At 32.8% G+C, this 11,100-nt stretch overlaps 2 protein-coding genes across 8 annotated transcripts; one reads left to right on the top strand and one right to left on the bottom strand.

The window, feature by feature from the left end:
* Positions 1-843: 843 nt before the first annotated feature.
* On the bottom strand, positions 844-7,802 carry LOC131841146 (E3 ubiquitin-protein ligase sina-like). 7 transcript variants are annotated; one of them, XM_059189397.1, is made up of 5 exons: positions 7,656-7,802; positions 6,138-6,179; positions 2,996-3,191; positions 2,125-2,266; positions 844-1,439 (listed from the first exon to the last, which is right to left on the bottom strand). In XM_059189397.1, the coding sequence occupies exons 2-5, from the start codon at positions 6,161-6,163 to the stop codon at positions 850-852; spliced, it is 954 nt and encodes a 317-aa protein (XP_059045380.1). In that variant the 5' UTR covers positions 6,164-6,179; positions 7,656-7,802; the 3' UTR covers positions 844-849. The 7 variants fall into 7 exon arrangements, with proteins under 7 accessions (XP_059045380.1, XP_059045384.1, XP_059045382.1 ...); XM_059189401.1 differs by lacking the exon at positions 7,656-7,802 and adding an exon at positions 7,565-7,603; XM_059189399.1 differs by lacking the exon at positions 7,656-7,802 and adding an exon at positions 7,425-7,543.
* A 1,103-nt stretch (positions 7,803-8,905) lies between these two features.
* Positions 8,906-10,181, top strand: LOC131841148 (uncharacterized). Its single transcript, XM_059189406.1, has 2 exons — positions 8,906-9,111; positions 9,774-10,181. Exons 1-2 carry the CDS (start codon positions 8,939-8,941, stop codon positions 10,120-10,122), a joined length of 522 nt encoding a protein of 173 aa, XP_059045389.1. The 5' UTR covers positions 8,906-8,938; the 3' UTR covers positions 10,123-10,181.
* Positions 10,182-11,100: the final 919 nt, after the last annotated feature.

Raw genomic sequence — 11,100 nt, 5'->3', positions numbered from 1 at the left:
TTTTTGGGGATTGTAATTGTTAATGCATCAAACAATTCATAACACTCGGTTCTTTTCTTTCCGATAAATCAGTTTATCTAAGTCGGTAATAAAAAATTTTCTATTATAATTTATATCCCGACCTATTAAAACAATTTGTGCCATATCCCTTAAAATAATGATGGCTTTTGTACAATATGTTGGTTAGTATCAACCATAGTGTACAAGGGGGAGAGAATTGTTAGTTACGGGTATTAATGACCCCATTGCTAGCAATGTACCCTATCAAGTTGACGTCCATGCATTCACCCTGGGAACTTGGATAATTCCCGGTGAAATTTTCACGATAGACTGACCTGATTTCATACTCATTCTATGATTCACTGGAAACTCGCTAACTTATATCGTTACTTAACTAACGACATACGCTAGAGAACTATTCCATATCCATCCATTAAGTTAATGTACTATTTTTATTGCACCGTAGAACGATACTAGTAAGTATCCAAAATTTCCTTAGGTGCTTCTTATTTATAATATAAAAACTGTCTATTTTCGTAATATTACATTACATCATCGTAAAAATTGCAACCACTATTTGTATCTAAATATACAAACAACAACATAATGATGCAGGCAGGAGTCAAGTCTCCGAAACCGGCGAGTATTCATGAGTCAAGTTCTGAAAAGTATACACTATACTATTAAGATAATATGGATTAATACATAACATAATATTAATAAGTACATAGAATAATGGTATTTATCTAATATATCATATATTAGAAATTAACGACATTGCTGTTTTGGTTAGATTAGGATCTAACCAAAACAGCAACATGTCGTTAATTTGGTAGGCCAAAACCCATTTTATGTATTCTGTTTATGTGGTTTTCTAGGTCCATGTGCTTTATTAGGTCCTGGCCCCTTGGGTCCGCCGGGACCTTTCGGTCCAGGTACCTTGGGTCCTCTGTTCTGAGGTTGTGTGCTGCCACCACTATTTGAATTTCTATCATTATTTACTGTTGGCGGAATTCTCTTGATGAAGAATCGGAACGACATTTTTTTGTCTTTTATGAAGTTACTAAATACATTCAATGACATGATGCCACATTTTCCTAAGCGGAACACCTCATCGGCTTTAACAGCGTCATTGAAGCAATGTTCCATGAACACTGTTTTCCTCCTGACATCCTGCTTGCTTGTAACGTGTATCTCGTAAATGTGCTGGTGAGCAACTTTCTTGCTCCCAATGTGCTGTACTGCCCAATATACCAAATTGTTTATAGTATCGATTTTCATAGTGATTATAAACAACAATTTCCCCTGCGACAGCAGGTACACATAGCGGTCGTCTTCCTTGATATTTATGTTATTCATTTCCACATCGGTATCTGTGTTTACGTTGCAATTTTGAGGGTGACGCTCTTTAAAATGATCCATCATCTCCTTCAGTTTTCCTGTAAACATCTTAAAATCAATCATTAGGTCAATGATAGGACGGCCTCGGTAGTCTAGCGGTTTAGCACTCCGCCTCCTTTCCAATGATCGCGAGTTCGATTCCTCATCTGGTGCAAACATTAGTATTTATGATTACGATTGCCTGTATTGGCAACTGGATGTTTTCTATGTATCTATATTATGTATTTACAACCAAAAATGTATTTAAAGTATTCTATCAGTTCACACACAGTACATAAAACCCAAGATGTGTTCATAGCACAAGAATAGTCCTGGAATCTTATTGTTTCCAATACCTAAATACTGTAAGCGCAGTTCATGAACTCTGTGGCCCGCTAATTTATTTCTATACGAACTAAATGAATTACTCTGTATAATTGAATGGCTGGAATAAATAATGATTTATTATCTACATACATAATATATACATATATGGTATCATCATTCCTTATTGCAACATTTAGGATAGGCGTAATATCTTTCTAGTAAAGTACAGCACACTCGCTTATGGCCTTATATAAGTTATTTTCATTTAAAGGCCAAAGTTAGTATTTTAAAGTTTTAAACGAACTTTTGTATGTTACTAAACTAATAATTTCCATGCAATTTAGCAATAGTATTTAACTGAATCGTATTAGATAATATTAACAGTAAAATCAGCCATCGTCTACCTTCTTGACTTACCATGCCATGAGCATCTTCCAAAAACGATTCCAAGAGGACATTCCATCTCGCGGAAAATGCACTCTTTTGTGTGGTCATCTACATCAACGGTTGCCATCATATACACGCACCCGAACGACTTGTTAGGGCATGGTACCTTAGCCTGCAAAAGCGATTGAAACATTATCATCATAACAAACCTAACCATTATGAGATTAGTTGTTTCGTTGTAAGTGTCTTGTCTACGTAATACGTGTCTTACTTTTGCACAACAAGAATCTGCAGATTTTGCCAAACTGGAGTGAAAACGCCACTATACATCCTAAGTAATATCTCCTTTGGAAAGTTTAGAGTGTATCCTGAGGAGATAAAACCATCGCTCTTAAGAATATCTTTTAATTCTTGTCCCTAAAATGTCTAGGTAGCGAACTCTGAAAAAAGGGCGAGCACAGCAGATCCAGATAGATCGCAGTGCTACAGGTCCAAGCACCGGACAATAGCCCAAACAAGCCAATAAAAAAAAAGTGTCTGTATGGTGTTACAGACTGAAAGAATATTAAAGTATGTATTGTTGCTTATTATTCCTTTATCTTCAGGAGTAGTAAGGATTAAGGATGGAAATTTTTTTGTGATATTATATTGGCAATAATTTCTTTCATATTTATATCGGTCATGACACTGTCACGCGTAGAAAGAAAAAGCACTTAGCGGGTATAATGGTACAAATTGTTCCTAGTAAAAATATACAGATAAATAGACTAGTGAAATAGTCAGTCTTTAAGCAATTTCTTCTAGCAACCTTAAGGTAGAAGATAATGAGATATGAGAGAAGAATAGGTGGTGCACATAAGAACACACATGATACATGAATTATAATAATAATAAAATCAACCTTGGTTATCATCTCTTCAAGCTGCCAGTTTCTAATCTGCGTCATAGACTGGCGGCATATAGGACAGATTGGTGGACGCAGAGAAGCAGTGCAGGTGTTACAAAGGCTGTGCCCGGATTGACACTGAAATATCGGCGCCGACATTGTTTCCAGGCACACAGGGCACTCTGGCAACTGGACCGCTACCGCCGCCATTCTAAAAAAGTTTACGTAAATACAAATTAACATTTAACTTTATCGGACCGCTATAGAACGTTTACGAATAACGTTTTTTACTATCAGAGGTTTATCATAGGTTTATAGAACTGATTGCTAATGAAAAGTTATAAGAGCTTTATAGAGCGTTTATCAATAGAGATTTTTATAAAGCCTTTATAGCACTGCTATAGTGGATTTATAAAGGCTTCGTAAGTTTCATGAATAAGACCGTAAGTATTTTTATATTGTTGAAAAGTTGAACTAAAAAGTTCTACCTCCACCCATTAGTTACCACCATGTAGGGTTACATACTATGAGTATATTGTCTGTACTTAAACTTATATTATCTGTGTTTAATCTATATACCATTTAACATTTTTTCGTTTGGTGTGTAAATGAGAAAATATAGGTATATAGAATAGAATAGAATAGAATAGAATAGAATAGAATATATATATACTAGCTGTACCCGCGACTTCGTCCGCGTAAATAATGAAAAAATATTTAACACAATATAAGTGACATAAATAACCTATGTCCTTCCTCAGGATCAAGTCTATCTACGTCTGTTTTAAATTTCAATTTAAATCGGTTTAGTAATTTAAAAATAAATTTTGGCGTGTAAGCGAGACAGACAAAGTTATTTTCACATTTATAATATAAGTAAGGTACTTAAAAAAGTTTAATCGTTTAAGCTTCCACAACCGCACAAACGGCAAATTTCCACAATAACTTTCATTCCCTATTTTATTTTACTACCCCCCCCCCCACCCCCCCAAGTTTACAAACTCATATTTATTGATATTTAAACTACAACCTAAAAATGAGTCTCAAACTTCTAGTTTTAAATCAAATCAATCAATTTAATTCAAGGCAATCCCTGCCCTCTTACAATCCTTTTTTCACATTCAAAAGTACCTTTGTCCGGGTGTACACACTTAGTGTACCAAATTTCATTTAAATTTTTGTTTTGTCATAATAATTATATTCAATCAACAGCCTCAAAACTAAGTTTCAAGTCTCTAACTTCAAAAACGACGAATTTACATAATACCTATCATCCTCTATTTTATTTTACCCCCTTAAGGGTATTTTTTTACAAACAATGAATGTCATATTAATTATATTCAATCAACAGCCTCAAAACTAAGTTTCAAGCCCCTAGATTAAAAAATAACGAATTTACATAAAAACTTGCATCCCCTATTTTATTTTGCCCCCTTAAGTGTAAATTTTTTACAAACAATGAATGTCATATTAATTATATTCAATAAACAGCCTCAAAACTAAGTTTCAAGCCCCTAGATTAAAAAATAACGAATTTATATAAAATCTTGCATCCCCTATTTTATTTTACCCCCTTAAAGGTAATTTTTTTACAAACAATGAATGTCATATGTATTTATATTTAATCAACAGTCTCAACAATAAGTTTCAAGCTTCTAACTTAAAAAATGACGAATTTACATAAAATCTTGCATCCCCTATTTTATTTTACCCCCTTAAAGGTAATTTTTTTACAAACAATGAATGTCATATGTATTTATATTTAATCAACAGTCTCAACAATAAGTTTCAAGCTTCTAACTTAAAAAATGACGAATTTACATAAAAACTTGCATCCCCTATTTTATTTTACCCCCTTAAGGGTAATATTTTACATACATTGTATGTCATTTTTATTTATATTTAATCAACAGCCTCAAAAATAAGTTTCAAGCTTCTAGCTTCAAAAATGACGATTCTTCCATACAATCTTTCATCCCCCTTTTAACCCCTTACAACCCTTTTTTCGCATTAAAAAGTAGCCTATGTCCGTTCTCAGGGTCAGACTATCTGTATACCAAATTTCATTCAAATCGGTTCAGTAGTTTTGGCGTGAAAGCGAGACAGACAGACAGACAGAGTTACTTTCGCATTTATAATATTAGTAAGGAGTAAGGATATATCCGTATAGGGTATCATATAAATAGTTTCGCTCAGTATATGACTGAACGAAACGATTTCTATTATATTTTCTAAAGGAATAAAATATAAGTACTACTTTTTTCCGGACTACTCTAGTACTGTTAGCCTGACGTATTTCGATTCCCGTTTGAATAGGAAAGGGGGTCGATGGAGAGGATAAGTTTATAAGAGCTGAGAAACATTACAAGTTCAACCCCGACATTATAGTAGATAAAGTGAACGAGTAACAAATATCCAAGCGTCCATCTATCTTTTTCTATAGGAATCCATAGGAAAAGATCCACCACACAGGGGTAGCTAGCATATTTGTATGTTATTTATAATTACTATTTGTATTTTAATTATAAGTAACCCCAGATCGATTATCTATGCCATAATTCCCATTCCAACGGGTATCAGAAATAAGACAGCCCGAGTCGAGGATAGAACTTCTAACAGTGCCTTTATTTAAATCTACACCCGTGGGGGATTGTTAGTAATGTGGACTGATGATCTCATTGATGGCAATGTACCATGTCAGGTTGACCTCCACGCGGTTCCCCCTGGAAACCATCGTGATAAATTACTGATGAATTTGTCACGATGGGCTAACTGACCTGACCTCATGCTCATCTTATCACCTTCCACTGGTCCCCGCCAGCGTAAACCGTTAGCGAAGGCGAGTGCACCATTCCATTATAATAAAAAAAAAACAGTGCCTTTAAACTGAAGTTGTATCAAGAGTTTGCATACATCCGTTCAATATCAATTCACATCCACTCAATATAATTCCATCTCAATTTTCACATGAAAAGTTTAATGGGAATTATTTTTGCGTCTGGAGTTAAAAATGTACCAAAAGTAGGTAGGTATTACAGTCCAATTATAATGTCCCAAATTTACTTACGCAGTAAACATACTGATCAATAGTTTACTACAGTAGAATACAATATTGTGCAAGCAGCTTTATTATTATTCAAGGTAAATAGGTACTTACTTTTTGTTTGCTTTCGCAGTTGCCATTTTATTTTATGTAACCCTGCACGAATAGAAAATAAATTAGAGCAATTGTCCAATTATGTATAGGTACGATTATACTCTATTAACCACTTTTAATATCTTGACTAAAATAATAAAATCTTCTTAAAGCTAGTATTATTTAACGACAAACAACAAACTGTTATAGGACATATTGTGTTACTCAGCGATAAGTGCCTATACGTATTTGCTTATCTATATGCGACGGCTGATAAAGTTAAGTAGTAATTTTAGATTTGAATTTATTATTAGTGGGGTTACGTACATTACGAATGAACATATGATATATTTAGATGAGTAAATGACTTTTTACAATTCTATTATAGAGTACAAATACATTCGAAATATAAATAAAAATTTTGTGGTTCGACATGTAATACCTGGCGACTGATAAATCACGCCCTAAAAAGTAGGAAACAAGAAATATTCTTATCTGAAATAGTTATACATCTTCACTCTTTACACGTTTCATACAAAACATTTATAAAATAGGTTATTCAGCGACACTATCAACTGTGGACGATGGCAAAAGCTTAATATGCCCACATTTCTAAGGTTATATTTAAGTACAAAATGGACAGTGTAAATTGACAAATAAAATATATTTTTCTTTTCTCGGTCAGTTTTGAACATATGTCGAGTAATAAACCGGTGGACTACAACACTAATTCTTTCTCCCAACATTTCAATATCTATATTTTTAAAATTAGGAAGCACTTCTATTTATATACACAATCAGAAATATCAGTATCGGGTGGGATGCAAATCAAGTATACCTACTTAGTATTAGATATGTGCGAATTCATCATTCTAATCATCATTTTAAATCAATTGATATCTGTGTACGTACCACATACATAAATATGAACAAGGTTATGTACGAGAAACCTATACAGTATTTGGCTTAGGTACTGCTGGATGACATACAGATACAACGTTTATTAACATATTCTCTAACTAGTCTTAAGGTTCCTGCCGTATCGTTAATGGATATTAAATTTGATGTTTACTGCATAAAACAACAATAGGTATATAAATATGATTAAATTAATTACGGGCAATATGTGATATTACTCAACACGTACAAAGATAAGACTGTGTACATGCGTTGAGAGGGGAATGGAAAGGATGCGGGGAAGTGCGGAGCGAGCTCGCTAAAGCAAAAACTTCGGTCATGTAAACATATTTCACACTATGAATACATATAATATACAATAAAACAATTATAAGTCATTTGAAACCTTACATCATGTGGCTTTATAATGTACGCGGGTACAGTAGTTGTTACGGTCTGTACTTGACTCGTAATTTCCTAAAGTTAAATCAATGACACAATCACAATGACACGACATCCAGAAAAGAACACAGAAAGTACATTACATATACCTTGCTATACTGCATTTTGTCATTCCGATTACGACAAACTGAATGCAATGGTCTCTATTTTTATTTATTAGCTGAATATGTTATTTATTACCTGGTTATTCTTAGATAATAGAGAAGAGCCGAGAACTGAGAGAAGCTTATACGTATATATAATAAAATGAAATAAAAACTGCACTGATGAAACAAGTTAAACAACTGTGTATAATTTAAGACTATTTTAATCAAACTGAAGTGACACGAAGGAGCAAGTTCTTGTATATTTTATTTTCGATACACATTAATTTTGGTATTTTGCACCTTAGCGTATTGAAATACAGTTGGAAATAGTAAGATTTATGATGAAAATAATGTAGTAATCTATGGTGCGGAGTTTCCAGATTCATTCGATTCACAGTATTGCCAGATATAAATTAAAAGCAATGAAATAAATTTATATTTAATAAGGAAAATAACAGGGTACAGTTTTTTATTTAATAGAATACTTTTAAGAAAATAAAGAATATGTTTTCCCTTCGATCGATCGATCCCCCGTCCAATTCCAACGGGGATCAATATTACGATGGCCTGAGCTGAGGTTCGAACCCCTAACGGTGCCCTTAGACTAAAGTCGTATCCGTCAGGCGGGAGTTGGCCTTCAACCGCTCCATTAAGTCCTTCCGTGGGTTTGGAGTGCGATATGCACTTGCCCCCTATTGTCCCATGAAGCTGTAAAGGCCAGCTGCTGCCAACAGCATTAGAGTAGTCCGAAATATATATATATATACAACATTATTGCGATTCTGTTCAAAGCCGGAGTATTTGTTCGACAAAAACCATTCTGATATGTGGTTTTCTTTGATTTGAAATCCATTTTATGACTGAGGACTTTTCGCCAATGACCAGTAATATCTGACAGATAACTAGTAGAGATGTGGAAAATGTTTTTGCGACAAAAATAATATTATTCATAGAGTCATCAAAGATGTTTTACTTACATTGCTAAATATTTTAAGGTTGTCAACCCTAATTGATAAATTGTCTAGTACAATGTAATTGTTTGGCTGAAAGGAAATTTCCAGGGCCGTAAAATACTTCATAAAAAAAAAGATAGTCTGTCACAGAGCAGTGTAACATGGTGGTTATATTGTAGTATAACATAATCTCTATTCTGATTAATCAAATCAAAATTCAAATTCTTTTATTTTGTAAGTCTTGTTTTTAACTGCAAATACGACGATTTACGATTGTTTTATGCCCCAAATATGTGTTATTAACAAAAAATAACGGACTCAATAAGCAAGAATCTATGAACTAGTTCGCTTAGTTTGAAAGAGTTTTCGAACTATTAATCATTCTACAAATTACAAACGGTTACAAGCCGAATAAGCAAAAAATATGGAAAATATTCATAATAATACAGAATTACATTTATTTAAAGAACAATATGATACTATAAAAGAAAAACCGAATTCGTTATTACTGATACTGAATAAATTTGTAAAGATACATCTCATTAAAAATATATCTTTTGAAGGTTTTGTGTCTTCTATTGACCCAATCACATATAGGTAATGAAATCAATAATTATATTCATAAATTAAATTAATAATTTATTTCTTGGTATTTTCTACAACAAAGATATTGGATATAGTTTTATAGATAGTTTATTTACAGGACATTTAAGAAACTTTAATTTCACAATTCTCTACATCATTCATCTTCCTTTGCCGTTTAATAAAGTATTAACCCATAGGTCTTCTTCTTTATTTTAAATGGCTGACACCAGTTTTGAACCCAAAAAGTCAGGTAGTTGTAGAATGTGTAAAATTTGTTTTAAGATTGGTACATTAAAATTTAATTTAATGTAATAAAGTAAACAATGATATTTATCCATAATTTTTATTCAACAATAATGCAAATGTTTGGATCCAAACCAGTATCTGTCTTTTGACTTTTGATCATGGCATTCCTTGGAAAGATAAAAAGTTTCATTATGTCTTCAATTTAACTAGTCCTTGTTGTATCTTCCCGTACTGGAGCCCCGCCAGCATTTATGATTATTGCTTGAGTGCACCATTCCATTATTATCCACAACAATGAAAGAATTTATTATTGTAGTTATTCCTCTTAGCAAAATGTGCTTTATAATATTACTAAATATGAATTGTAATTTGTAATAATTTACTTTCAAATATATGTAAATAAAATGTGTTTCTTAATTGTTTTACAGCATAATCATCCAAAAACCCCAAGAAGACTCATATCAAACTATTTTATTACCTGGCCATGCAATTTTGGATATCATTGAGATAGCTTTACCACCTAATACAGAACCTCCTTCTAGAAGAAAGTTAAATGACATCTCAGAAAAAGAAATATTGGACAGAAAATTAAAAATTATTAGTTGGTTAAAATGGAATTTACTTCCTGTGACCGAATTAGATAATAAAATTATGTTTGGCAATGCCAGTATATTACCTCCATACACAATTATGGATATATGCACTGACAATCCTATGGTGGCAATGCAAATGAAGAAAATTATTAAGAGTATGCCATCAGACTTTAATCCTGAGTAAATTGAAATCACTTTTATTATTATAATGATTTACACAATAAGTTATAATTTTTTATAAATTATTAATACATGTTTTAATAAAAATATTGCTTTTTTATGATGCTCCACCCCAGGTTTGTAAGGGTGAATTACAAATCATTGAAATTCTTGAATTTTCTCTACTATAAGATATTATACATATAATAAATTTCTAAAAGTAAGAATTAGGGAGATTCACTCAATCTAGTAAACATTATAGCTGAAAACCATATATACCAAATAAAAAAGAAGTTTGAAACTATAAAAAGTAAATTAATGCACACACTTCACGATTACAATATCTGCGTTATTTGTCGTAGATAGAGGTAAATATCTATTCGGTATATGGGACAGCAGGTATCATATTCTGATAAGATGAGCACTAAGTCAGGTTGCCTAACAGGTTGTTGTTAATTAAATACGATCGCTGGATGAACTTGATATAGTATACGTTGCTAGAATACTATATCAATATCTCCTCCCGACGCGACGTTGGTAATTAAAAAATAATAAAAAGATAAGATAATATAATAAAAAGAACCCTAGACGTACAACACAGCGCCATCTAGTCCCAAGCTATTCAAAGGTTGTGTCACGGGTACTACGCATATAAAAAATAAATACATTCTTTTTGTAAATGTATAGATGAACTAACGAACAACCCTTTGCGACATACGTGGAATCGAACCCGAGACCACCGGAAGAAAGGCGGTGTGCTAAACCTAGACTACCGAAGCCGATATTCCCTATCGGGTTGCAGTCGTGAAGTTATAATTTATAAAATTTTTATTTTTCTACCTAGTTACAATATGCCCGTCATTGTGTGGGCGACGACGAGATAATCGTAACTCGGTGTGAATGGCGATAGCTATTATTGCCATTACGTAATCGTGTACCTATAGAGAGACATGCAGTGATGTGTCAATATTTGTATCAAACTCGATTGTTTCATATAAATGTT

Source organism: Achroia grisella, unplaced genomic scaffold (genome assembly GCF_030625045.1).
Source record: "Achroia grisella isolate CSIRO2021 unplaced genomic scaffold, CSIRO_AGI_Agris_v1 utg1573, whole genome shotgun sequence".
In the NCBI taxonomy this organism is placed as follows: Eukaryota; Metazoa; Arthropoda; class Insecta; order Lepidoptera; family Pyralidae; genus Achroia; species Achroia grisella.
The sequence above is the reverse complement of the archived record's forward strand: the minus strand, read 5'-3'. Positions and strand labels throughout refer to the sequence as shown.